Below are 27,930 nucleotides of genomic sequence, written 5' to 3' on the forward strand. Positions count from 1 at the left end.
AGCTTCTGTGAAGTGAGGTCCTTTCATATCCCTATATTACAGACGAGGAAGCCGAGGCTCAATGATCTTCTAAGTTACTGCTTAGTATGTTCAGAAGTGGAAACCACGTAAATTGAGTCACGAGCAGCCTCAGTCAACTCAGACCCTCAACTCCTGGGTGCCAGGTCCCATCTCCCAGGACTCCTGCAGAGATGCGGATCACGCTGTAAGGAGAAACTTCAGAGAGGCCCCTAGAGGCATCCAGGAGAGGCATCCAGGAGAGGCCTGAGATTACTGCGCTTCCCCAGCCCCGCTTACCTCCGGCTTGGAAGTGACCGGCTGGCAGGGGCCGGAGCATCGGTGAAAGCCGCACCGACGCTGAGGGAGATTCCCAGGAGGTGGCTTTCCTTGGGAGAGAAAAGTGCGGCTCTCCAGGCTGGCTGTGGCGGATCCGTCTCACTGACCGCGGCCTCAGTTGCACCATCTGGAAAGTGGACGCGGCCACGAGCGGCTCGAGGCGGAGCCGGCCGGCGGCAGGCGGAGGGTTAAAGGGGCGGGTCCCGCGGTGGGGGCGGGGCCGGAGTTCGGCCGCACCTGGCTGCTGGCCGCCTCCCGCCCCGACGCCGCGCGTCGCGCCGGGAGCCGCTTCGGGAGCGGGAGCCCCCGGGGAGGAGCGGCTCGGCAGCCGGCACCCACCGCGGGGAGGGGCGGCGACGGCGGCGGCCGGAGAGACGTCGGGAAGCGAGCGGAACCACCATGGCCGAGTTCCCGTCGAAAGTGAGCACGCGGACCAGCAGCCCCGCGCAGGGCGCCGGCGCCTCGGTCTCCGCGCTGCGCCCGGACCTGGGCTTCGTGCGCTCCAGCCTCGGTGCGCTCATGCTGCTGCAGCTGGTGAGCGCGCGCGGGGCCGCGGGGTCCAGCTGGGGGACGGCCGGGCCGGGAGGGCTCGGGGCTGCCTCCTTTGCTCCCAGTACTCCCTCACCTTAGGCTCCCACGCGCCGCGACGCCCCTGTCCCCCGGGCGCCTCCAGGACGCACGCCCCCGAGACCACCCTCAGCCCTCTCAACTCGACACATCCCCGTTGCCGTCGCCGCGAGCACCCGTGTTCAGAGTGCCCACTCGGCGCGCGCCCCATCGTCCCGCGAGGTGGTCACTGGAGGCCAGCCAAAGGAGCGCTCACAGACGCACAGTCACTGCGCCCAATTCGCTCTGTCTCCCAGCCTTTCTGTCCCCCAGCCTCTGTCTCTGTCTCTCTGTCTCTCTCTGCCACGGCAGTGCTCCCAGCCCTCCAGGACACGCGGCCTGAGTGAAGCAAAGTCCACTCCGAGGGGCTCCGCGTGGCGGAGCCCCAGACACTCCTTTTCCAAGCGAGAGTGCACCTCGGTTCCGGCGCGTACCTTTAGGCGCGGCCCCAGGCCTCTCGCGCGGGGACCGGGCTTTTCTGGCTTCCACTGGTTGCCCCACCGGGTTCCAGCCGGTTTGGCCGGCCCCATGGGGCCAAGATACCGCGCCCAGCGCCGGCGGAGGGATTTGTGGGAAACCAGAGGCATTTGCAAGGTTCCGATGCCTCCCAGACCCTGTGCGGATCCCAGCAGAGTCGGACTGATGGGAACATCCCTCTCCCCACACACTGGTTTCAGGCCTGGCGGTTTTCTCTTTCTTACCACGGTACCCTCTGGTGGGTCAGGAAGCCGGGTGGCTGCCCCTGTGGGAGACTTCCCCAGCAACTGAGGGTCCAGAGGACTAAGGTGGAACTGGAGGTGGGCCAGGATCCATTTTCTTTTAGGGCATGTCGGTCGTCCCCATCCTGCCTGATCCTGGTTTGGTTGGAAGGCTGAGAGGCTCGGTAGTCTGACACATCGTACCCCTTCCCCTCCCCAGCCCCTGTCTCCACCTAGGTCAGTGCTAGCTCTGTTTCAGGGTTTCACAGATCTGTCTCTGGCCCCTCAGCCCCCACACCAGCCTCAGACTCTCTTGGAAAGGTTTAAAATGTAGAGTCTTAATCCCCACCCCCTTGGAAAAAATGTGGAATTGGAATTTCAGGAAGTGCAGCCCAGAAATCTACATTTGTAATCTTCTCCCAGAGTTGCTTTGGAGATTCCCAGGGTGGGTAAGACCTCCCATGGGGCCTGATTTAAATTGGCAGGTTTGCATGCTGCACTCCAGGACCATTGAGAAGGTGGCAGGGAGCAGGAAGGATAGCCTCAGGGCTGGACTGAAGGGGCAGAGGAGAGGCAGATGAATTTGGAGTCCTGGGAGGTTCCTGAAGGAGAGGGAACTTTTGATTTCACTGAACTCTAGCAGAGGAAGGGAGAGGGTGTTAAGAGCTTCCACCAGTCATGTGGGAGCCAGAGTTTGGGGATGGACTACTGGAAAGGAAGTTGGGGGGGATTGGGTTGGTACAGCTAGAGTTGAAGCCCTTGTTTCTGAGGTGGTCAGAAGCTGAGGGCCTTGAGTGCCATGGGGAGAGATAGGGAGAAAGCTCTGCTGGGGTCTGGGGGTGGGGGGCGGTTTCATGGAGCCCTAGGCTTAGCTCCTGCTTGATGGGACCTGAGCATGGGCTGCTTTCACATTTGAACAGTGAGAACTGGAGTTGAGAGTAAGAGGGCCCTGCTGTGTCTGCTAGGACCTGGGTAGATACCTTGGGAAGAGGCTGCTGTTTCTGATTTGTCAGTCTCTGTGGGCCCAGCAGCGCAGTCCTGAATATTCCTGTCCCATTGCACAGAAATCAACCCTGGGTCTACACAGGGTGTGCGACTTGCTGGGAGGCCTTGCTTAGGTGTCCAGACACTGAGGGACTGGGTGTGAGTGAGATGGCCTTCCTTTGCTCCCTTCCCCCTGCAGTGCTTTTGGAGCTGGGGTGGGGGGATGAGGGTCTCCTATTAGACTTCTGAAGACCACCTTTTAGTGCCTTAACCAACCTACGTGTGGGAGAAGCTGCTTCCTGAGCTGTTTCTCTGGCCACAGACAATTCCAGTGGACAGCTTCCTGGTTTCCTAGGGGGCACCACCATCTGCTGAGAAGCAAAAAGCTTCCACCAGTCAGGTGTGAACTAGGCTCTGGGTTCCCTGGCAAGGGCTTTATATATTCCGTTCTCCCCATTTTATAGGTGAGGAAACCGAGACTCAGAGGTCAGTTCTTTGCCCAAGGTCTAAGAGTGATAGAACTGGTATCTAAGCCCTGTGTGGGCTGACTTTTCTGGCCCATGCTCTTAATCACCACACTCAGCTGTGCTCCCACAGGGTACAGGGTGTGATGCTTTTGAGGGTATGATGGAGTGGTCATCCCTCCCAACCCCCAAAGGCCCAGCACCTGCTTACTCTTGGTCTGAGGGAGGTGCCCAGAGGATGAGCTTTTCTCAAAGGGATCAGGCTGCATGGAGGAGGCAGTAAATGGGAAGATGAAAGCTAATTCTCCTTTGTCTCTCAAAGGATGTGGTGGGAGGAGGGAGGTGGGTTGGGCAGAGAGGAAATGTGCTCTTTGTCTGGTATTGAAGTGGGTCCTGAAGAACCAACTTCAGTGTTAACTGATTTATCACCCCCCCACACACACACACCATCTGCTTCCAGAAAGAACATTGGGCAGAATGTGATACTCAGCTTCTTACAACAGGAGTTAAAGTCATATATTTCTAAAAGTTTGTGTTGTGTGTGTAGAGGGGGAAAGTATTGACTTGAGACCCAAAAGAGGTCATTGTACCAGGAATCTATGGCACGTTTGAGGCTGTTGATTCTTTGTCGAGTTTCCTAGCAGCCTAGGCAAAAAGGGAAACATGATGGATTTATGCAGATAAGCATCTAAAAAACAAGCAGGCAAGTTTGAGCTAGAGACAACTCATTTGGTCATAAAAATCTGGTGGTTTTGGGGTGCCTGGGTGGCTCAGTGGGTTAAAGCCTCTGTCTTAGGCTCAGGTCATGGTCCCAGCATCCTGGGAGCCCCAAGAGCCTGCTTCCCCTTCTCTCTCTGCCTGCCTCTCTGCCTACTTGTGATCTCTCTCTCTGTCAAATAAATAAGAAAATCTTAAAAAAAAATAAAAAAATTTGGAGGTTTTGATGTTGCAGGGGTGTGGCTAGGGGGTGGAAGGAATCTTGTGGAAGGTGTGGTTAACTGATCCTTACAGCTCCGGGGAGAAGGATTATCTTAACCTGGGCTTACTGATGAGCAAAGAGTGAGGAACTTGAATATAAAGTCACACAGGGTAGAGTGGCAGTCAGAATTTGCACTCACATCCAAAGCGAGGCTCTAGCTATGTTCCTGTTTTGTTTTTATTTTTTTTATTTTTTTGGTAGAGGTTACAGATTCCTGGGATGCTTTGGAGGGGAAGGGAGGGAGACGACCTTCAGGAAGGGAGATTTATTCAGGGCCAGGGCCACTAAGGAAGGCTTCCTGACAGAAGTTGGCTCTGAAGGGTTTAGTTATAAGGAAGGGAGTAGTAAGAAGGCGGTTCCAAACAGATGGACCTTAGAATAGCTTGCCCAAAAGCCTTGCAGTCAGAAGGCATCCCTGAGGCCTTGGGCATAAAAGCCCATATAAATGGGCCAATCAGTGTTTGCACCCTTTGCCCTTTTTTGCTGGACCTCTTGAAATTGGAGGTGGCCACACCATTTTCGTTTTTGAACAAATTATCAGAAGCTTCACCCACCACTAGATCACAGTGACCCGTGGGTGATGGAGAGTATTGGTGGGAGCACTGGCCTGAAAGCAGAGAGCCTTGGGTTCAGATCCTGGCTGCCCCTTCCTGGCTGTGTGATCTTGCACCTTCCCTAATACCCTAGAGCTTCTGTTTCCTTGTTGGTAAAATAGTGACTATGGAATAGTGAGGAATGTGGAATATGGTGCTGTACAGGGCTTAGTGCCATGTGTGTTGGAATGAAGGGCAGTTAGGATTCACAGAGCCGTAGAATCATAGGGTTCTTCATGCTTGCTCCCAGAGGTCCCGCGAGCTTACATGCTTCCAGCGACGGGGAGCTCAGTCACTCTCAAGGCTGCCAGCACCATCCTTGTGCATTTGGGAGTATTAGAAGGTTCTTCCTTGCTGTAATCCTGGCTCTGTCCCCAGTCCCAGCAGGTACTTCACCTTCCTCTCCCAGTGGGGGTCAGGGCAAGGCCTGCAAGTCCCCTCTGTCCTCCGACAAGAGGCTGCCCGGAGGAGATTGTGGGGGTTTCCGAGGTGTGAGCAGAGCTCGGTCTTGTTGGAAGTGCAGTGCTGGAGCCTCCCAGGGTGTTCTTTCGCCCTGAGCTATGTGGATTCAGTCTCCTGGGTACATCATGCCAGGCCCTGCAAGCTTGCTGGTCCACCTCCTGTGCCCAGAGGAAACCAGTGCTTGGTCTTGTTATCTCCACCCATACACCCCACTGGTAGTGGCCTGGAGGGAGTTGGGTGTTTGGAATAAATATGTGAACACATTCTCCTTACAAAATGAAAACCTTTTACAGATAAGGCCAAAGTTATTCTTGGATTGCTTGCCCCTCTTCCCAAGGGGACCCCTGTAGGGAGTTGCCAGTTCTTTTTCCTGTGCATTGTGAAAAACGGGGATGGTTTTATGCCCTCTCCTTTGTTTGGTAAGTTGCATTTCTTACACCCAGACCACCTGAGATCTCTTCTGTTACTGTCCCTCCCTGTTAACCGATTCAGGGCATGTCCTGGTGTCAGTCAGTGTTCATGTAGCCCTTTCTCTACTGATGGGCGCATTTAAAAAAATTGTATTCCTTGAGAAAATCACACAGGCACACAGCAGAACAGTCCAACAATACAAAGAGTAATTAATTCGAATGTCATCTCTCTCCTCCTGGATCAGTCCTGGACCAGTCCCCCGAGGTAACCACCTGCAGGAAGGCAGCATTCCACGCTGAGTCTATGCATTTTTCTGCACGTGACCCCTGTCCTTACTTTAAAAACCACAGATGGGAACACTCTGTGCGTGTGCCCCACGGTGCTTTTCCCCCTTGACAGCACATAGTGTGCTGGGTGTTTTCTTTCTCTAATCCTTCCTGTTCTGAATTTCTTTAATAGGTAATATATTTACTACGGTTCAGAATAAAACCGTAGTAAATATATTTATTTACTGGGCTGGGAAAGAGCAGGCTGAAAAATCTTTGTCCTTTCCAGTTAGAGTCACCCCGCCCATGCCTGCCCTGGTTTCCCAGGTTCCATTTCAGACTCTTGAGAGAGTCACAGGCTTGGCGGGAGAGTGCCACCTCTCCTCACTTGACCCAAGGAGTACAGTCTTTCTATGCACATCCTTCTGTGTCTGCTCCTTTTTCATACAGAAAATGTCTTGTGGTCTGCTCTCCGTGCATGGAGTACGATGGCTGGCTTAGGGCTTTGCAGCGGTCCATTACCTGCTGCCTTGGGACTCATGGGGCCCATTCCTTTGTGGACAGACACCTGGGGTTCCCACTCCTGCTGTTTTGTACCCTGTTGCAGTGAATGAGCACACACAAGCTACTGAGTGCATCTGTCCAGTACATTTCCAGAAGCGGGACTGTTGGCCATGGGTCTGAGTGTTCGTGATTTTGATGGAGCTTGCTAAACTCCCTCTGGAGAGGTCACCAGCCTGGTGAATCAGGACCCCCCCAATCCCCGCCATCACTCAGGGTAGTAGCGTTTTCTAGTTCTCTTATGAGTGAGGTTGGCCTTGGAAAAACATGTTGGTGAGCTGTTTGTATTTGTCGTCTGTTTGTCCTCTTTCTCCATTCTGTGGAGTCTTAAGTCTGTCTTACCAGTTATTAGGACCTCCAGATGATTTGCAAATGTTTTTTTCCTAGTGTTGTTTTTGACTTTGCTCATGGTGTTTTTTTATGCCGCATGGACTTCTGTTTCTTTCTTTTTTTAATTTTTATTTATTTTTTTTAAAAGATTTTATTTATTTATTTGTCAGAGAGAGTGAGCACAGGCAGACAGAGTGGCAGGCAGAGGCAGAGGGAGAAGCAGGCTCCCTGCTGAGCAAGGAACCCTGGGATCATGACCTGAGCCGAAGGCAGCCGCTTAACCAACTGAGCCACCCAGGTGTCCCTCTTTATTATTTTTTAAAAAAGATTTTATTCATTTATTTGACAGAGAGGTCACAAATAGGCAGAGAAGCAGGCAGAGAGAGAGGAGGAAGCAGGCTCCCCACTGAGCAGAGAGGTGGATGTGGGGCTCAATCCCAGGACCCTGGGATCATGACCTGAGCCAAAGACAGAGGCTTAACCCACTGAGCCACCCAGGTGCCACTGTTGTTGTTTTCTTTTTAATTTCTCATCAGCATTTTATTTATTTATTTTTAAAGATTTTTTAAAATTTATTTTGTCAGAGAGAGAGAGCACAGAGGGAGAAGCCGGCTCCCTGCTGAGCAGAGAGGCCTATGCTGGACTTGATCCTAGGACCTTAGGGTCATGACCTGAGCCCAAGCAGATTCTTAACCGACTGAGCCACCCTGGTGTCCCTTATTTATTTTTTAATAGAAACATAGTTGATACATACTGTTATAGTAAATTATGACACATGTGTACAGTGGCATATCTTGCAGTTTGTGAAAAGATAACGTCTTAGCCCTCGGAGAAAATAGGAGGGCAGCTGTCTGTAATGACAAACATTCTCCAGGCTGTATAGCTAAGTGGAAAAGGCAAGGTGCAAAACTGTGTGTAGAATACTATTGTGTGTATGGGAGGAAGAGAGAATATATAGAGATGCACCTGTTTAAAAGAGGGTGTGCGGGCGGCCGTGCGTGCATGCACAGTTCCTGGAGAGATACCTAAGAGACCCCTTTTGTTTGCCCCTGGGGAAGAAACTGAGTATCAGGGTAGGAGGGAGACTTGCTAAAAATACCATTTTGTTACATGCAATGTCATACAGACTACGTATTTCAAAAATAAATGAAATACCTTCTTTAAAAATCTTCCAAATACATGAAAATACAGTGTAAAAATATAGTACAGGTAGTTTGTGCTTGTGACAGAACTGTGAAGGCGGCCCTTGAGGGCCCCTCAGGCCCTGACTGGGGAAGACACTCTCCCATGAACACACAGCAGCAAGCATGGCCTTGAATTCAGTGTTACGGGCTGGGTGCCCTCGAATGGTTGTTTAACCAGGTGTACATGGAAAGAGGTGGGACTCTCCCGTCAAGCCTGTGCCTCTCTCATTTTATTTATTTTATTTATTTTAAAAATAAAATAAATAAATAAAATGCTGATGAGAAACTAAAAAGAAAACAACAACATGCGGAGTGCCTGGGTGGCTCAGTGGGTTAAAGCCTCAGGTCATGATCCCGGGGTCCTTGGATCAAGCCCCGTATCGGGCTCTCTCCTCAGCAGGGAGCCTGCTTCCTCCTCTCTCTCTCTCTGCCTGCTTGTGATCTCTGTCAAATAAGTAAATAAAATCTTAAAAAAAAAAAAAAATGAGGCTGCCAAGCTATCCATGGATGGTGGATGGAGGCTATTTCGTACATGTGGCAGGGGTCAGGTGTTGGTCGCTTCTTGACAGCTGGTGATTGGTTGATGCTGTAACTCAGTGAGGACCAGGCCCCGATTTCCTGCTCATTAATGGTCTCAGGGAGCCGCAGGGGCGCTGCCCTGGTCCCCAGGGCCACTGGGAACCTGCTTAGTGGGCAGAGAGGGGTGAGCTGGTTTTCTTGGCAGCCCAGTGAGCCTGGCCCTGGATATTAACAGGCCCTTTGCTGTTGGTCTGGGTTGGCCTGTCCGTTTGCCCAGGTGGGAGAGGCCAAATGAGAGCTTTGGAGTGAAAGGAAGGCCGAGAAGAGTGAAATCTGTGACCCCCGATGGTGGAGCTGGGAAGCGGCCCCCAGGACTCCCAAGTGCTGGGGTGTACAGTGCAGGGATTCCAGGGAGCTGTCTCCTTGCCCCCCCCACCCCAGTCCGCCACCTCTGTACAGGGAGGGGCCAGTGTGTGGGTGTGTTGTGGCCAGTCCAGGCGCCCCGGAGCCTCTGTCCCCTGCGCCTTTGTCTCTCGTGACACAATGGGTGGCTTTTGTCCCCATAAAGTCCCTTTCACTGTGGGAAGAAGGGTCAGGGCAGGGGTGGAGGCTGGGCCTGGCCAGGCCAAGTTCAGAGTGTCCTCAGCTGCCCAGATGTGTCCCTGTGAGGGGGAACCCCAGAAGGGCTCATGTTGCCCGCAGGTCCCAGTTTCCTGGAGAGTGTAGTGGAGAGAAGGGAGTTCTGGCAGCTTTTGGGTGGGGCCACATCCTCACATTATCTCCAAAACCTTTGGGTTCATTGCCAGCATTTAAAAAGCTGAAGATTTCACATAGGAATTCAGATTTCTAGTGTCTCTTGGAAAATTAGAAGTCTTGGCTGTCGCGCTGCATTCCTCTGATACCAGTAGGCTGCTCTCTGTTCCTCAGTTCCCGCCTATACGGCCTTGGCCATTTCTGTGACCTGCCTGCCTTGGCTGAGTTTGAGTCCCCAGTGTCAGCATCCGGGCTCTGAGGTGCTGCCACTCTTTGAGGCACCCCACTCCGGGAGGTAAGCCCCTCTCCACTCCTTCCCGGAGATGCCAACGGCCCTCATACCACACCCGACCACTACAGCTGTTGACGTTTTCCTTCACAGCATTTTACCTGCAATGACACCCCTGTGAGGTGACCAGGATGGGTGTACCTGCCCAGTCCTCTCACATGTCAGATAAAGAAACATCAGAAAGTTTGGGTAACTTTCCCAAGGTCGTACAGCAAATCCACAAGGGTCTGACCCAGCCCAAGAAGTGGAGAGGGATTAGAAGAGTGACCGTCCTTGGGTGGGAAAAGACTTAGCTTAGTGCTGGCGATGGAAGGGTTCCTCCGCCACCAGGGGGAGAGGGCTTTGGGCCCCGCTGTGGGAGGTGTGTAGTTGGAGGAGTGTCAGGCCTAGGCTGAAGGGAGCCTTGGAGAGCACTAAGAGGAACCTCCCTGCTCCCATTGTCCTGAGGGGCATACTCAGGTCTGAGGATGAAGGATTCTCCCCAGAACCCCTCAGCCTGTGAGGAACAGAAGGAGTGTGCTTCCACAGGCATTCTAGGGCTGGGCAGGGCTCCCCTTCTGGGGCCTGCCCTTCAGATAAGCCGGCTGCCTTATCTGAAAGACGGGTGGGGCCCACACTGGCATGGGGCCCTGAGCTGCCAGGCACCATGCCTCGTGTTTAAGTTTAGATACGTCCTTTATCTCAGTGAGGCCTCACACCCCTGGGAACTACACACACAATTACTTCTACCTCAGGAATATGGGCAGAGAATGGATTGGAAAACCCACAGTCCAGCCTCTCAGGTTGATAATGACAGTGGAACGTGTTGATCTAAGTCCCTTACATGTATTACTTTCTTTAATCTCAGAACGACCCCCTGAGGTAGGTACGTGTGGAGGATGAGGACACTAAGGCACAGAGAGGTCCAGCAACTTGCCCTGGGTCCCATAGCTGGTAAGTTGGCAGGGCCAGAGCCTGAACCCAGGGAGTAGTAGGCCAGCCCTCCATCAGAACTGATGTCAGTATCACAGGTCAGATTGTGACATCCGTCGGCTGTCCAAGAGTAGCTAAGAAAGATGTACTGGTTTCCTGGGGCTGCCGTCACAAACATACCATAAACTGGGCGGCTTCAGACCATAGAAATCTGTTGTCTCACCGTCCTGGAGGCTAGAATTTCAAAATCGAGATATTGCATAGTTGGTTCCTTCTGGAGGCTCTGAAAGAGAATCTGGTCCGTGCCTCTCTCCTGGCCAATCCTTGCTGTTCCCGCTGCTCACAAGTCACCTTCCCAGTGAGATCTTTCTTGGCACTGCCCGTTCCTTCTCAGCTGCAGTTTTTTCCGTAGCACTTACCCCTTGCCCTGTGGCCTGCTTTCCCACATTCATCGATGCACTGGGCTTTTATCTGGGTCCCCTCCATAGAGTGGGAGTTCTGGGAGAGCAGGTGTTTTGTCTGTTTGGCTCACACCGTAGTAGGTGTTGGATAGATACTTGTTGAATGAATGGTCCCAGAGAGGGGCACCCGAGCTGCAAGGCGACTATCCTGGACAGAGGGGCCTGGATCACACTCTGGAGACAGGTGGCCCTCCTTTGCTCTTTACCCTCGGCTACCTACTCCTGTCCCCTTTCCTCTGAAAAGTGGGGTTTACTCTTGTCCAGTAGACCACAGGACAGGTCCTCCAGCCCCTTCTTCCAGCTACAGGAGGGGTCTTTGGCCAGAGTGGGGATGAGGCCGTCAGGCTAGCAGAGGGGTTGGCAAATGTGGGGCCTCCCTGTCCTGAGTAGGGTCTCCCTGGGCCCTGGGTTGGAGTGTGCCATTCAGATTCCTGGGGCCGGGGGAGAGTGGACAGGAAAAACCAGTCTCTCTGGTTCCAAGGGAAGAGTGGACCTTTCCTTGTTTGAGGGCAGAAACCGAGGCGGCTCCCAGGGCACAGGGCCAGGTTGGCAAAGCCAGGAGGAACCCCAGAAATTCCCGCTGCTTATCTGGTGGCTTTATCTCTCAGAGGCTGCGCTTGCTGATCTGGAAACCAGGGCTGGGCTGGAGGGCAGGGCAGAGCCAGGGGACAGCTCGGGTGTCCTCATCTTTCACGTGTTACTAAGTAACTCTCAGTAGCCTGGGTTCCAGAGGTCAGAGCTGGGTTCAAATCCTGCCCTACCCCCAACCCTGGGGGGAACCATGGGCAGCTGCAGATATTTCCCTCTGAGTTTCTGTTTGAAAAATGGGGGAAATACATAGTACACACCAATGAGGGGGTCATGGGGAAACCATGAACCAAACAGGGAGTGGCTTACCTGAGGCCTGGCATGGATCCGGAGGGTGTTCAGTGGTCTCTGCAGCCAAATCAAGGAGTAATCGTACCAGTAAGTGGTAGGTACATGTTAGGGTGAAGCCAAATTGGTCTTCTCTTGATTTTCAGTTCAGTGCATTTTCTGACTTCCTTTTTTGGTGGTTGGAGCAGGCAGCACATTGGCCTGGGGGCCCATCAGGACCCCGCTTGAAGTGGAAGGATGATTGTACCTGATGAGTCTGGTTCTTACCTGGGAGGGTCCTGCAACAAGCTGTGTTGGGGGGGGTGGTTCTCTTTCAGAGCAGTGGCCTCACCCAGCTCTGGGGGCTCTTGGCCGCCCTCATAATGTCCTTCTCAGGCAGGGTGCCGGAGGATGGGTGGTAAAAGCTGGCGGTGCTCTGCTGAGACACACCAGCTTTGGGTCCTTGCTGGTAACAGCTCTGTCCCTTAATTGCGTGCCTGCAGGCAAGGCCCTGCCGCCTTCCTCACCCCTAAATTGGGCCACCCAGGCCGCTACCAGCCCATCTCTGGTGGGTGGAGGGGGGCAAGGCCAGGAGTACATCACCGATTCACCTCTGCTTCCTGTGCTGGGCAGGTTTCTGACCCCCATTTCATGGATAAGGAAACCGAGGCTCGTTAGTTCTGCACACACATCTGCTGACCAGGTACCTCTGGGCCCTGGAGATACAGCGGTGACCAAACTTGGACTCCTCGGGGAGCTGCATTCTGGTGGGGAGACTGGAGTTGTCCCCTGGGAGCTGCACAGAGAGGGAAAGGAGCTTGCCCAGGGTCCAACAGTGTGGGCAGGATTAAAGCCCAGCTGTTGGCTCTCAGGCTCCAGGGCTCCACCTCCCACTGGGAGGAAAAGTCAACCATAGCCCTCCCGGGCCTCTTGGGCAGGAGGGGCAGGATGAGGAGAAAGGAGCATTGTCCTACAGATTTCTGGACTCGGCTAAGGTCATTCCTGTACTGACCCTTCACATGTAGGGGAATGGGTACGCAACATGCCTTCAGTCCTTGGCGGGGCGCTGGGGTGGGAGCATGCAGCAGGTTCCCAGTGCTGGCTGTGCTCGCTGGTGAGCACCAGCTCTCCGGGGGCTGGTATAGGAGCTTTTGGCCAAGAGGCCTTTTTGTTTCCAGAACCAGCAGCCAGAGATGGATTTGGCTCTTGAGCCATTTCTCTCTGATCCGTCTGATGGTTAGGTCATTCTCCAGCTGTGGCAGGGTCCCCGTGAGCCTTGCTGCCACAATGCCTGGATGCCATCCAAGAAAGAAGAGGGACAGTTGTCTTGGTGCTTCTTTGTCAGCAAGGGAGCCTTTCTCCAGAGCCCCCCATTAGACCCTCCCTGCCTCAGCGCTAGCGCTGAATCATGCCTAGCTCCAGAGATTGCAGAGCATGCCCTTGTGGAGAAGGGAGGGTGCCTCAGCCTCGGGGATCTCGGGCAGCAAGGAAGGGGGTGAAAGCCATGGAGGAGGCCAGGATGACTCCCTGGGGAGGTGTGCTGAGTGTCTGGATGCAGCTGTGAGACAGTCATTTGTCCTGCCCTTAAGGAACTCAAAAGTCAGGGGAAGGAAACAGAATCTGGTCCTGGGTGGTGGGTGCCTGGGGGGCCAGGAGGGCACAAAAGAAGTGTTCTAGAAGCCAGACTGGAGGACCAGGGGGAAAGTGTCCCATGGTGTGCAACATTTCAACTGAGATCTGAAAGGAGTTACCAGGCAAGGGTAACTCCCTTACGTGGTATGCAGTAGGAGCCAAATAAATGTTTCTTTGACTAAATGAGAAATGTGTCCTGCAGAGCCAGCCCCGTGGCCTCCGGCCAGAGTGTTGGGGGCTCTAGGGGACTCTTGGCCCTGTCTCGTCCCTCCAGGTGCTGGGGCTGCTGGTGTGGGCCCTGATTGCCGACACCCCATACCACCTGTACCCGGCCTACGGCTGGGTCATGTTCGTGGCTGTCTTCCTCTGGCTGGTGACAATCGTCTTCTTCATCCTCTACCTGTTTCAGCTGCACATGAAAATGTACATGGTGCCCTGGCCGCTGGTGGTGAGTCTGGGTGGGAGCACGGCGTTGGGGGGGGGGGTGTGCCTCAAGGCTGACCCATCTGCCTCTGTGCGCAGCTGTGACAGAGGCACCTTCCCTGCCTGAGATGTGGCTGGTGGGAGTTGGCCCTCAGCCAGCTGTAGAGCTGAGTTGGGGAGGGAGGATCCATGGCCACAAATGTAGGAGGACATAGACTTGGCTTTCTTCAGAGAAGGGAGAAGTGAGGCATGCTCTCTCTCTCTCTCTCTCTCTCTCTCTTTTTTTTTTTTTTTAAAGATATTACTTGTTTATTTGAGAGAGAGAGAGCACAAGCTGGAGGAGCAGCAGGCAGAGGGAGAGGGACAGGGTGAAGCAGACTCCCCACTGAGCAGCACCTGGACATGGGGCTTGATCATGATCGGAGCCAAAGGCAGACGCTTAACCACTGAGCCACCCAGGTGTCCCTGTGAGGGCTCTCGAATGGAGAGCCCCCTGCATTTGGAATCTTGAAAGTGTTTTTCTGTTTTGTGGGGGCAGTTGGGATTTGAACCTGTGTTTCAGGAGGTCTGTCAAGACTCTCCCAGCCCTCAGCCAGACTATCAGGAATTACCCAGAATAAGTCCCCGACAGCTTGGGAGAGGGTGGCCTCCCCGCTTTGTCCAGGTCAGTCTTCTCGGGACACAGAGGGGAGAGCGACCATAGGAAGTTCCCCGGCCAGACACAGAAAGCTCGCGCTGGGCTTTTTTCTCTGACCTGGAAAACCCCTGCAGCTGGGGTCTGAGGCTTTCAGTGAGCGGCGAGGCAAGAGAGGCACATGATTGTAAGACAAGCAAGGCTGGGACTAGGCGGCATTGTGTGGAATTCAATGACTGTTTAAACTGAGGAAACGTGAGTCATCCTCAAGACAGAACGGGTTTGTTAGATCTTGACATCACTGGCAGGAGCCAGGCCGTGTTTGTGGTGGCCGCTGGGCTTGCAGGGAAGATCCTAGGCTGAGGAGGGGACGGCCGGACTTCCTGGCTAGGGTCCAGTCCCGGTCATGGCCATGTCCTAGGAGCCTTGAAGAAAGAAATCTCCCAAGATGGCGGGGACCTCAGTGTCTCTGAGCACAGACCTGGGGCTCCGGCCACAGCTCTTGTTGGAAAGAGGCTCCTTTCCTGGGCCAAGATAGCAGGGCAGTGTCTCTTTGGCTGCTGGGCCTATTGGCAGATAAGGCTTGGCGGCATCTGGAGACAACTGGATTAGGATTGTCAAATTGGCATTTTCTGGAATGGGGACTACAAGCTCCCTACCGGACCTGGGCAAGGTGAGTGAGTGATGTAGGTTGAGGGAGGGGTTCTGGAGCGCCTGTACCCATCCGTCTGTAGGGAGCCAGCTCCTGCTGTCAGTGGGCGTGCAGGCCCCTTGGTACCAAATCTTGATATTTTAAGATTGAAAGTTTTATATGAGCTCTTTGGGTTTTCATATGAAATCTCATTTTTGGGGCACCTGGGTGGCTCAGTCGGCTAAGCATCCCCCTTCAGCTCAGGTCATGATCTTGGGGTTCTGGGATCGAGCCCCACGTCGGGCTCCCTGCTTCTCCTTCTCTTCCCTGCTCATGCGCTCTCTCACTATCTCTTTCTCTCTCTCTCTCAGATAAATGAAATCTTTAAAAAAAAAAAAAAAAGCTTTAAAAAAATCTCATTTTAGAATATTGATAATTTTTTTTTTTTAAATCTGTAGGTTGAACCAAATGTGCCTGAGGGCCACCAGTTTGCAATCTCTGCTAAGACTGTTTATGGGCTCCAGGGGCCAAGTGTTAGGGAAATGGGACTTGGGCCTGACTGTCATCCAAGTGTCCCTTCTGCCAGTCAGCCCCAGAATCCAGCTGGGCCCTCACCCTGGCATTTGACATGGTGGCCTTGAGTCTAGGATGTGGCCAAAAGGCAGGCAGAGATTCCCCCATGGTGGGGCAGAGAGAGATGGGAAGTCTTCCCAGGGCCAGCCTCAGGACCGAGGCCCACAGTGCCATGTGTGGGGGCCAGGCTCGCATGGAATAATGTGGCCCTGGAATTCTTCAGCTGGTGCTCTCAGAGATGGCCTTCCTTTGGTCTCCTGCCATTGGGAATGGAGTTTTGCCTTGTGGGGCTGTCACTGCCCCTCTCCTGACCAGATCACTTTAGGCCTTCGCATCATTTCCCCTCCCCTCTCAGCCTTATGTGTGTTTATGCTCCCTGCTCGGATGGCCTATGGGTTGACCCCATGTGGACTGCCACCCTGAGGAGTATAGTGGGAAAGACCCATGTATCCATCCCCATCCTTGAGTCCCAGCCTCTGTTCTAGATATTAAAGGGGTGTGCTGGGGGCAACTGAAAGAGTCTGCCATCTTTAGCCTGTTCTCCCCTCCCCCCACTCCCTAGTTAATGATATTCAACGTGGGTGCAACTGTTCTCTACATCACGGCCTTCATCACCTGCTCTGCCGCTGTGGAGCTGACGTCCCTGAAGGGCACCCGGCCGTATAACCAGCGTGCGGCCGCCTCTGTGAGTATGGGTCCCTGGGGGCGCCCTTGGCAGTGATGGGGGAGGGGCGGGTCAAACCAAGTCTGTGCCTCTGGGCTTCCACCACCCCCTGGTCTGAGGCCAGCATCTGCCACCACCAAGGGACCTCCTTCTCAGGAGGGGCTTAGGGACGTGCGGGTTTGTCTTCCACAGTTAGCAGTAAACCTCAAGGAACTGCAACACTTGAAGATACTCTCAATGGTAAATGGGAGTTTTGGGTTCACTGTTGAACTTTTCTGGCACACAGGTGCTTCGTACCGATTTATAGTCTGTGTGCCCCCTTGGAGAATCTGTTGAAAACTGCCCACCTGTCTTAAAATGCGCACACAGTACCTTTTGGTTTAAACCATTTTGGGGGATTTACAGCTCTCTCAGGAAGCCCCGACTTGGGCTTCATATCAAGCAGCGAGTGGCATACCAGCAACCCCGTCCACACCTGTCACGCTTCAGTCCATGGGGCCCTGTGCAGACATTACCTCACAGGACCCCTTGACTTCCACACTGAGGGACTACCAGTTCCTCTGGACAGACAAAGAAACTGAGGCTCAGTGAGGTAAACACCCCAAGGTACAGTCCAAGGTTGGGCAGGAGCAAGACCAGGACATGGGTTTCCTCAGCTTCAGAATGCGGCTGCAGGGGCCAGTGTAGTCCACCTATAAACTAATTCCAGAGAATTCCTTGGATACTTTTTTTTTTTTTTTTTTAGATTTTACTTATTTATTTGACAGAGAAAGGCAGGGGGAGCAGCAGGCAGATGGAATGGGAGAAGCAGGCTCTCTGCTGAGCAGGGAGCCCAATGCAGGGCTCAATCCCAGGTCTCTGGGATTGTGACCCAAGCTGAAGACAGAGGCTTAACCCACTGAGCCACTTAGGTACCCCTCTTCGGTACTTCTTGAACATTGTCTTTTTTTTTTTTTTTTAATATTTTATTTATTTAGTTGACTGAGATCACAAGTAGACAGACAGGCAGGCAGGGGAATGGGTGGGAAGCAGCAAGCCCCATATGGGGCTCGATCTAGGACCCTGGGATCATGACCTGAGCTGAAGACAGAGGTTTTAACCCACTGAGCCACCCAGGTTCCCTGAACATTCTTTTTAAAACTAAATTCCTGATGTGTGTCTGAAGGAGTTCCTACCCCTCGGTCATTCTCAGCACACTGTCCAGTTGCCCGTGTCACAGTCTGACCTACCTTGCTGCGTGGTTAGCCATGGTTTCCCCCACAAGAATGTAATGTTGGCATCCTTACAAACACTTGGGAAGTGAGTATGTGGCTAATTGGAGTTGGGGTGGCTGCCAGTGCAGCTTGTTCTAGTTAAGTGGGGAGCACTACTCCAGGTTTTACTGTATATGCCCTTCTGAGGCTGTCTGGTGGTCCTATCTGTCCCCCCTGACCCCCTCCCCCCATTGCCACAGTGCACACCAACTCAGCTTTGGTGTCTTCTTCCTCTTCCAGTTCTTTTCGTGTTTAGTGATGATTGCCTACGGAGTGAGCGCTTTCTTCAGCTTCCAGGCCTGGCGGGGAGTGGGCAGCAATGCAGCCACCAGTCAGATGGCTGGGGGCTACGCCTAGACCACGCGTGCCATGGCCCCCTTGGGGCCGTTGGCTGCAGCCAGGTCCCAGCGTGGGGCGGCCCGCAAGCCCGAGGCCTGAGCCCTCTGTGGAGTCGGCCTAGAAGGGACTACGCTTGCTCTGCTCTGCTCGTCAGACTCCTAAGGAATCAGGATCGTTCCTCTGGTTTGACCCAAGTCAGCACGCACAGGGGCTGGAAGGAGGCCAGTGGCTGGGACCGCCTGCCCATCCTCCGTATATAGTGGAAGGCGACGGGGGATACAGGCCTCTCAGTGTCTCTGCTTTGTCTTTAGAAGACTTCAGTGTCCCAGGCTGGGGCCCAGGCTTCTCACCAACACTAAGTACACTAACAAGGACTCCAGACCTGCAGCCCCTGACCTTCTGTAGAATAAGCCTAACAAACCATGTGTATTTATCTTAGTCTTTGTTCTGGGACTACAGAGCAAGTTTTTGAAACTGGTCTGGGTCCTTAAAACACAGGGGGTTTTTTGTTGCTGTTTTGGGGTTTTTTTTTGTAAGTAAGTCTTGAACTCACAACCCTGATATTGAGACCTGAGCTAAGATCAAGAGATGGCCATTTAACTGAGTGAGCCACCCAGGTGCCCCCCCCGCCCCGGCCCATAAAACACAATTCTGACCCTCCCCGCAAATGAAAGGCTGCTTCGAAAACCTTGGCAGAAAGAGGGGTATGATTTCTGATGGCATGGTCTTCCTTTCCTGCATTTCAAACGTACACGTGATTTCAAACAATCTGTTGGAAGCAACTTCTCAGTGATGAAATACCCAGCCAGCCTTCCCTCCCTCCCTCCAACCCTTGTTTGTAACACTCCCTTGGGGAAAAGCTAACCATGCCGACTGCTTCCCTGACACTGTTGATGAGGCACGGGGGACATGAAGGAGGGAGGGAATCAAGACCTTGCCTGGTAAGTTGTCCTGTGCTTGGTGGTGACTTTGTTCTTTGGGTTTTTTGTTGTTGTTTTTTTTTTTTATAAAAATAAAGATGGAAGAATTTATTTGGAAAAGGTGTTGGGTAATCCTGGTTGTAGATGCTTATAAATTCTGGGAAGGTGCAGGGAAGGGTTGCAGTGAGAGGTTCCAAGTACCTGGAGTGGGTAAATCCAGTTCTGGAGTCACTCAGCAGCACTAGTGACGTCCTTTACCAGAGGCGGCCTGACCCACTTCCTACCTGCCTGGCCATGTGTCCCGACAGGTTGAACACACCTTTTACTCTCCCAAGGGTCTCAGTTGAACACTGAATCATGACTCTAGCTTTAGGCTTCTTAGGTCATCTTGCTGGACTGAACACTGCCCTCCTGTTAGCTCCCTTCCAGGTTTTGTGCAGTTCAGGGAGCATGTCATCAAAGCCGATGACCACGCTTGATTTCAGGAGGCTGGCACAGACCACAGCGAGGGGCAGTCCTCCCAACTGAGCTCATGCTTTTGCTGCCAGAGTAACATGCTTTGAATGATCAGCTGAAGGCATTTCTGGGCACCCCTTGGTCCTTTTTGGACAACCCCGGGGACAATCAGAATGTAAATACAGTGGTCTCCCCTGATCCACATTCTCGCCTTCGGCGGTTTGACTAGTGGCCGACAGTCTGGAACCAGATGGTCCTCCTGCTGAGAAGGCTCCCAGCAAGGTCACACTGCACGCCAGCACGTGTGCCCTTCACCTCCCTTCACCTCTCCTGTATGTGCTGGATCAGCTCCCATCATCAGAGGAATACAGGACAGTAAGAGATCTTGAGAGAGACCACACTCAAGTAACTTTCGTTAACAGTGTATGTTTAGAAAGGTTTTATTTTATTGTTGTTCATCTCTTACCATGTCTTTAGAAATTGAACTTTTATCACGGTGGGGGGAGGATGTAGAGGGAAAGACACTGTATAGAGTTTGGTGCTATCCATGATCTCAGGCATGGGGGGGCAGGGGTCTTGGGACAGAGCTCCTGCTGATGGCGGTGTGGGGGCCGCTGTAGAGGCACGCGGTTGTGGCAACGACTCTAGCTCTGGGGGTTGGGGATGTAGCCAGACACCCATGTCCCACTCACCCTGGGACATGCCCAGTTCGTGCCTGTTAACAAACACAAACAGCATCCCCTTTTACTCTTAAGTCCCTCAGAATTTGAGCAATTGCTAGTCATTCCAGGACTCAACCAGAGAAGAAAATTCCGTGTTAAGGATCAACCCATTTTCTTTTGAGGCTAAAGAGGAAATAAAAATCCTAAGGAAGTCTTCAAGGTTTCTGACCCTGCTACAACAGCCTATTGCCTTGCAGATGTCAGTATGCTCAACTGGACTGCTTGCTTCTGGTTTAAGCCTGAGCCCCCCAACCCCACCCCTGATCCTTCGACCCTGCAGTTCAAGTGAATATTGCTTCTTACGGGTGAGGAGGCCACAGTAGTAAGTTGTATCGCTGTCTCTGAGGCTGGCCAGGATAAGCCCTGAGCCCCATCATAGGTGACACACGAGGATGGAAGTTCCTATGTGGACAAAGACAGGTTTCTAGTTGGTGGATTTTTCTTTTTTGTTTTCATTTTTTCAGATTTTATTCATTTCAAAGAGAGCCCATGTGCATAAGCATGAGCAGGGAGCAAGGGAGAAGCAGGCTCCCTGCTGAGCAGAGAGCTCAATCCCAGGACCCTGGGATTACGACCTGAGCCGAAGGCAGACACATAACCAACTGAGCCCCCCAAGTGCCCTGCTAGTTTGTTTTATAAGAAATCAGAAAGCCTACCTGCTCATACTTTGCTACAGCAGGCTTGCCTGCTTTTTTTACCTCTAAGCGGAAAAAAACTGTTTGCCTCTGTTCTCATTTTTCATAAGCGATTCTTTGGACCTGTCAACATCCATGGCTTTTTTTCCACCGGCAGACAGACCAACAGGTTTTCATCAAGTACTTTGACCAGGCCAGGCCTATAATACGTAGTCCTCTCTGAAAAGGGCAAGAAGGGAAAGCAAGGCCAGGAGGCGGAGCATTTGAAAAAGTTGGCTCTGAGAGTGCCTTTGGCTTGAAAGATCACCATAGCAGTGACCCAACAACAGCGGCGACAGTAAAGAAGACCCTTAAGAATCACGGTTCTTGCAACATACCTCCAAGTTTACTCATGGTACAAAAGTATTTAATAAGCGTCACACATCAGTACAGAAAAACACATAGTCTATATAGCTCATACTTGAAAACCAGAATGGGTGTCTGAGATCAGTATAGTCTTAATTTTACTTACAAAAAACACAGAAGGTACACACTGGGAATTGAAATACTACATACTTTCTCTCTAGAGATGTGACACCTGTGTTTCCTGGTCAGTACTTTCTATGAAACGTGCTAAATCAAAACATACATGTGACCAGTAAAGCTGTCTGCTCTCTCCTACTTGAGCTGAGCTCGCTCAGTAGAACACCATCTTGGTAGGGAGATTTTGACAGGAGGAAGGAACTAGAGACCCTACCCCAACAGAAAACCTAATAAACTTATTTATATAGAAAGGGTTTTAGCAAACCTGTACAAACACTTAACATGCTATAAAAAGGGGAGACCTTTGAGCCTACTTCCACAGCATTAAGCACATGCTCGTTGGTGCCCAGTAGATCAGGAAGGCCAACGCAGAAAGCATTTTTGCTTTCATAGCACTAACAGCTAAAAAGCACACAGCATATAATACTTTGATCTTTAAGTGGGTAATCTGGAAGCTCCAAGATTATATCCACTAGGTTAGCCTGAGTATTTTTCTATAAAAATATTTTTCTAAAAATGCTTAAGAGAATTCTAGAAACAGACCACATCAGGACCGCAGAAAACAGTGATGCAAGGACTGCCAAGTGTAAGACAAGGAAATGATTTCCACATGTAGCTTCAGGAAAGGGACACCTCTCAGTTGATTCCTACAGCCCAAACGAGCTAGAATGGGAAGAGCTGCAGAGAGCTCAGCTGGGCAGGCAGCTGGCTTGACTAAGAGCCTAGAGATACGTTCTCCCACAGGCAAAAAGCCCACTGAGGCTGCAGGTCTGAGAGTGATCAATACAGAGGGCTGTGGCAACACAAAAAACCTGGAGGACATGCAGAGCCTGTTGAGCTAAAGAGGCCTGGAGATGACCTACCAACACATATGCAGGGGAAGTGACCCCAGGGCAATGCCAAGCTCCAGAGCCGGAGCCTAATGCAGAGGCCTGAGAGGGGTCTGCTTGGGGAGGAGTGCTAGGATTACTGAACACGAGAAGGTGCTTCAGGGTCTCAGGAGGGTCAGACCATTGTCTTGACCCAGATCAATACTTAACATTAATAAGGAGTTGTAGAGCAGTCGGTCTTTCTAACATGTATTCTGTCACATTAGCCAGAGCCTCGTCCAGTCTACTGGGCTGGCAACATCCAGAAAGATCCCATTGCTTGGTGGTGGGACCTAGGGTCGCAGGTCATTCTGGGAAGCTGGCACAGAAGAGGATTTGCACAATGAAGTCACCACTAAACCACTGCTTAAGTCCAGTCCCCGGCCTTCTTTTTCCTGCATGAGAAAACAATCTTAAGAAGCAAGGAATGGGGGTGGGAGAGTCCTTTCTAGCCCAGTACCCTGCCTCAGGCATAGGAAAGGAGGTACTCACGGGGAGGGTAGGCCCCAGGAGGGAGCAGACTAGAGAGCATTCTTGTTCGGCACTGGCCCCATCACTCTAAAAAGTGTTTCTCCCTTAGCTGAAATATTTTTTTCCTATTAAAAGCCTGCCTTATAAGAAAGGCAAGGCAATTAGACCTCTTTGATTTTGTTCTTTTAATTAGTGAGGGTCTATAAGAGGTACTGGGACCTGTTGCGACAACACATGAGCATGCAGTTCCTCAGTAAGGGTGTGGGATCCCTGTGGGGAGCACCGCAGCTCACGCTCCTAGTACCTTACTAGCTGCCAAACTGACACTGGCCAGTTGTGGGGAGAAACCTGGCAGTTGGTCTGTGCTTGACAGGCCTACTTGGAACTTTCTCTGGTTCGATGTGGCTGACAAAGTGAACAGGAGTGTGACTTACTGCTCTGTAGTCCAGAAACATTTCTTTAAAAGCCAGAAAATCTGTAAACGTGAGCAGCATGTCAAATATGTCACCAGCCACTTCATCTTTATGGTGCCTGCAAAAGAAAAGGATGGCCGTTTCATGAACGACAGAAACAGATTCTTTCTCTTCAAGATTCCACTAGACGGTTTTGAGGGCTTTCCATCCCAGAACCTGACCACCCAGAGCTCTCAGCCTTTAGGTTCACGCAATGAAGGAAAATAAGGGTCTTTTTCAGAGTGGAGGAGGAGGAAGGGGGGAAAAGATAAAAATGCAGAGTCTAGCTCAACTCACTGTAAAGTCGTGGTGAAAGCCGCCATGTTAAATCCAGGAATCCGCTCCAGCAGCTGTTCTTCAATATACTTTTCTACCAGAGAAATCTGTCACGGTGGAAAGGATCTTGGTTTTAGGAAAACAAGGCTGCTTTTCAGAAAGCCCGGCCTCTAGCCCTTTGCAAACATTGCGTAAGAGCCTATTCCATGCGCCAGGCTACATCCTCAGCGCGAGGATACCAATAAAACGAACCAGAGCGCCCGTCCTCAGTGAGCATGCGCCCTGGCCCACGCCGGAGAGCGCCTGCGCAGGGATTTACACTGACAGGAGGAACACGGAACGGAACACGCTGACGTAGGTGGAGGCAGGGGACTGCAGGGCTCGCAACAACCTCCGTGGCGGGAAGTGAAGAATGAAGTAAGTGGGACCTTTTTTTCTCGGGTAGATGGAATATGTGCAAAAAGAACGTAAAGAGAGGTATATTGTTGGAAGTAATCACAGGCTCCTTATAAGCCGAGGCTTGTGTGGAGAAAACCATCGAGTTCGCCATGTTTCCAAGGTTAAGAAAGTCTGGAGGATCAAACCTTTGCTCAGACAGATGAGATCATTCCAAGAGGTTATTTGAGGCCTCAACACAATGGAAAGACCCGAGGGCCTGGACTTGAGACCTCTGGGTTCTAGTCTTGGTCTTCACACCAACTAGTTAATGGTCTTGGTCTTCACTTCTGCCTAACAGGTAGTACCTGACTAGATGTTTAGTAGAAAAAAATACAGTTGCCCCTTGAACGATTAGGGTTTGAATTGTGTGACTGCACATATACTTGGACTTTTTTTTTTTTTTAATAAATACAATATAGGACTTTAACTGCATTTTCTTTATGACTTTAATATTTTCTTTTCCCTAGCTTCCTTTATTATAAGAACACAGTATAGGATACCTATACAAAATATGTGTTTATCAATTATTTCTGTTATTGGTTAAGCTTCCAGTCAACAACAGGCTGTTAGTAGTTTTTGAGGGGTCAAAAGTTTTTTCCACTCTATAGGCGTCAGGACCCCTAGTTAAGGGTCAACTGTAGTGTGTGCAAGTCCAAAGGTCAAAGCATATAAAGGCAGGGTATGGCGAACCCATATATAATAACTGAAAACAGGATTATGATCAAGCCATTTTTTAAAAACAGAAGTTGGACAGCAATCATCAAACACTGCAGAGGAAAGCAATGGGAGGTGAGAACTAGACTGAATTCTAAACAATTCCTGGCAGGTATTGGTGGCAGCTTTTAAAAGTGCAGTGAATGTCATTATCTTTTGGTTCTAAATTCACATTTTAAAGAACTCCCAATCTCTGAGGAGAGAAACAAAACCACTTACGTATTCATTAAAAATAGGTGTGTAGGTGAGTTTATTCTCTTCTGTGTCTTCAAACTCCTGATAGTACTTGTCCATGAAATTTCTCTGTAATAACTGGAACTCATCATCTGAACCACAACAGGAAAATGTTAGGCTTTTTGGTGGAGACTAAAAACTTTTCTGACTCGTAAGCAAGCAGGAATTCTGTACCAGCACAACTGCTTTCTCAGTGGCCGGTCTCTAGGAGAGGGAAAGCTATAGATGTTCTAACCAAGTGTGCATTACGACACCAGTGTTCAAATAGCCTTATCCAGTCTTTATTATTAATTAGTAAAAAATACCAATATTTTTAAAAATTGTGATAACATATACCTCACATAAAATTCATGGTTTTAACTGTTTCTGAGTATGGTTTGGTGGCGTTAAGTACATCCCCATTGTTGTGCAACCATTACAACTGTCCTTTGGTCCATTTTAAACATACCCATATAGGATGGCTTGGGAACTTCTTCACATTCCTTTTCCACAAGGGAATGGAATGGTTCTCTTATAATAGGATTTCATTAGCTATAATAGAAACAGTGTAGTGATTAAGCATATGTGCTCTGATCCTAGCTCAGGCGCTTAAACTGTGTGACCTTGGGCACATTTTCTAGTATCTCTAAGCCCTACTTTTGTCAACTGGAAAATGAGGATGATCAGAGTACCTATCATAAAGGACTGCCAGGTGGCATTTGGATGGATTCATTAGCTTATAGAAAACACCTAAATGTGAGAGAATAGGGAATTTTAACAAGAGAATATTACTCCTGAAAATAAAAGGAAATACCTGAACTTAAAGATGGCTCCTTTTTCCATGGCACACAGGGTGCCCAAAAGGACAGAAGAACTCGAAAGTATTCCTGAAGATTCCCCAGCAACCCTCAGATTCACACAGGACAAGAGCTTACTGGTGAAACCTCTGTATTTATGTGTTAAGGGTGTCAACATTTTTGCGACCTCTTCTGAAGATACAAAAGCTTGGGTCAGTAATTTTCAGACTAAACTAGAGACTATGAAATACCACTAAAATAATGGAGTCCTTTTTTGTCTAATTTTAAGAAAACTCAAAGTTTTCCACTCCCATGTATTTGTCTTAAACCTTGGGTGCCTGTTACTGCTTATTATATTTAGGTCTGTATGCACCAAAACGAATGCACAAAAAGGAACTCAGAACCTAGGAAAATACAGAACCAGCTCAAGTATGGCATTTTATTTTCTTCATGGAAACATGTGCTATGGCTATGGTATTATGCTGGTGGTTTATGTGACAAAAACATTAATGCTCAAAACTGAAAATGGGATTCCTCTTACTCTCTGAAATAATGTAGGTCAGTTTTGCCAAGTGCCTCCTAACTTCTAGGGCCCATTACCTGAATCCATGGTTATTAGTTATTAAAACAAGGGGGGATGTTTGCCTCTATAATCACAGTATGGCTTACTTAATACTACTCTTTGCTACATTTAAGATGTATATGCAGCTTGCTGTTTTCTCTCCATATTAACTCTCCAAACCACAAGGGTCTAAGAACTGAAGAGCACAGGTTAGACGGAGGCTCGAGGCAGCTTACCCATGATAATGTCCTCTAAATATCCAACTACAGCATCAAATTCTGCATCAGAGGCGGAAGAGCTGAAAAATATACCTGGATTAGGTGCTGTTTCAAAGAATTCGCTTTAAAAAGTGCATGAGGGACATTTTCAAACGTGCCTAAAAACAGCAAAAGGAACTTCCCATCACCCAGCTTTAGCCATTAAGAATGATTATTGGCTAAAGCAGCAATTCCAAACAGGAAACATGTTTGACATGTTCGTGATATTGAAGTTGAATGGCTCCATTTTCAGAAAACCCGTTAGGACACAAGGAACGACAAAAGGGACAAATAAAGGGGAGCAGCGGCTCTCAGGGCACATCTTAAGGCTCCTCATGTTTGTCCTTTGGGTTTACTCACCGCATCTTCACTATCACCCCACACCTATCGTCTTGTAAGCGTAAACCTGGCACCAGCGAGATACTGGCCAGGGGGGCAATCGGATCAGGAGTCCCCAGAAGTGGTGATGGAGGAGGTGGTAGTGGTGGAGGGTCCTCTGACCTGTGGTCTGCCTCGGCAGCTCAAAGCTGCCAGGTTTTGCTGACGACTAGGGGTCGCAGGTGTAGGGATTGTGATGGAGGCGTTGCTCAAAGCATGATACTCGCCCGCACTCCCGGCTTGAACCCAGCGTCGCTGCGGCCGCGCCTTCGGCAGCAGGAACTTGGGCGGAGCCATGGCGGTCCCTCGCCCCCATCCCACCCCTCCAGGACACCCGCTTCTCAGGGCGGAGGCCCAGGCAGGCGCCGGCAGCGCCAGGCCGCATCACTCACAAGGACAGCGCGAAGCTCTCTTCCTCTAGGGCGTCCATCGCCGCCGCCGCCGCCGCATCCACCCGCAGGGCGAGCGGGCCCGCCGGCCTCCTATCCCGTCCGCGGCCCGGGCCCAGCCTCGGCTCGGCTCTGTAGAGCCGCAACCCGCATCTGGGAGGCCTAGCCCGCTCACGGCGCAGCCGGGGTAGGCCCTACGTGCGAGGCCCGGGCCTCAGGCTCCCCTGGAGCGGCCACGCGCCTGCGGGGCCCTCACAACCAACCAGGTCTCTCAGGGTGCGTCGCGGCCGCTGCGGGGTCCGGGCGTCAGTTACCACAGCCCCGCGCCGCGCCCCTCCTCCCGTCACCATGGCCACCAAAACCCCTTCCGCCGCCTCGCGCTTCCCGGGAGCCAATCCCCCGCGCGCGCTATTTGACGACGTGGGCGGGGCAAAGATGGGGAAGGGAAGTGAGGGGTAGGGGTAGAGAGGCGTTAGGGTAACCCTATGGGACTCAATGGGACGTTTGGGGTTATTGGAGTGTTCTCTGGCGTTGTGGCGGTTAAATCTCACGTTGCCCCTATCTTACGGAAGAAGGAATAGAAGCGAAGAGCCTCAATTTCTTCACTTGCAATTCGGGAATAAATTATAGGATTTAAAATTAAATGGGGACCGCTTGGGTGGCTCAGCCATTGAGGGTGGGACTCTTCTGCTCAGGACATGATCTCAGGATCCTGAAATCTAGCGCTGCGTGGGACTCCGCACTCACAGCGGAGTCAGCTTTGAGATTCTCTCCCTTCTCCCTCTGCCCAAATCCCCGTTATCTCTCTCTAAAATAAATAAAATCTTTTTAATGAAAGATTGTCTTCATTTGACAGAGAGAGCACAAGCTGGGGGAGCAGCAGGCAGAGGGAGAAGCAGGCTCTCCACAGAGAGCGTGATGCGGGGTTCCAACCTATAACCTTGGGATCATGAGCAGAGCCAAAGGCAGCCGCTTAACGTCTAAGCCACCCAGGTGCCCCAGTGACTCTCTTTAGTGGAAGGAAAGCCACCACAAGCAGTAGACGTA

At 51.3% G+C, this 27,930-nt stretch overlaps 2 protein-coding genes across 3 annotated transcripts; one reads left to right on the plus strand and one right to left on the minus strand.

Annotated features, from left to right (window-relative positions):
* Positions 1-557: 557 nt before the first annotated feature.
* PLLP (plasmolipin) lies at positions 558-18,852 on the plus strand. Its single transcript, XM_082712485.1, has 4 exons — positions 558-870; positions 13,570-13,743; positions 16,119-16,241; positions 17,714-18,852. The coding sequence occupies exons 1-4, from the start codon at positions 736-738 to the stop codon at positions 17,828-17,830; spliced, it is 549 nt and encodes a 182-aa protein (XP_082568611.1). The 5' UTR covers positions 558-735; the 3' UTR covers positions 17,831-18,852.
* Positions 18,853-20,908: 2,056 nt separating this feature from the next.
* ARL2BP (ARF like GTPase 2 binding protein) lies at positions 20,909-27,285 on the minus strand. Of its 2 annotated transcripts, none has more exons than XM_082712486.1 (6): positions 26,887-27,285; positions 26,096-26,157; positions 24,507-24,613; positions 23,157-23,242; positions 22,842-22,938; positions 20,909-22,331 (listed from the first exon to the last, which is right to left on the minus strand). In XM_082712486.1, exons 1-6 carry the CDS (start codon positions 26,922-26,924, stop codon positions 22,230-22,232), a joined length of 492 nt encoding a protein of 163 aa, XP_082568612.1. In that variant the 5' UTR covers positions 26,925-27,285; the 3' UTR covers positions 20,909-22,229. The 2 variants fall into 2 exon arrangements, with proteins under 2 accessions (XP_082568612.1, XP_082568613.1); XM_082712487.1 differs by lacking the exon at positions 26,887-27,285 and adding an exon at positions 26,477-26,778.
* Positions 27,286-27,930: the final 645 nt, after the last annotated feature.

Source organism: Mustela nivalis (genome assembly GCF_964662115.1).
Source record: "Mustela nivalis genome assembly, chromosome: 18".
NCBI lineage: Eukaryota > Metazoa > Chordata > Mammalia > Carnivora > Mustelidae > Mustela > Mustela nivalis.

Excerpts from the sequence above, each read along its gene's own strand:
- ARL2BP (XM_082712486.1), bottom strand. The coding sequence starts at position 26,924 with ATGGACGCCCTAGAGGAAGAGAGCTTCGCGCTGTCCTT. Across the intron at positions 26,158-26,886 it reads GAGAGCTTCGCGCTGTCCTT|CTCTTCCGCCTCTGATGCAG; the intron begins GTGAGTGATGCG and ends TATATTTTTCAG. Across the intron at positions 24,614-26,095 it reads TTTAGAGGACATTATCATGG|ATGATGAGTTCCAGTTATTA; the intron begins GTAAGCTGCCTC and ends GTTGTGGTTCAG.
- PLLP (XM_082712485.1), top strand. The coding sequence starts at position 736 with ATGGCCGAGTTCCCGTCGAAAGTGAGCACGCGGACCAGCAGCCCCGCG. Across the intron at positions 871-13,569 it reads CGCTCATGCTGCTGCAGCTG|GTGCTGGGGCTGCTGGTGTG; the intron begins GTGAGCGCGCGC and ends TCGTCCCTCCAG. Across the intron at positions 16,242-17,713 it reads ACCAGCGTGCGGCCGCCTCT|TTCTTTTCGTGTTTAGTGAT; the intron begins GTGAGTATGGGT and ends TTCCTCTTCCAG.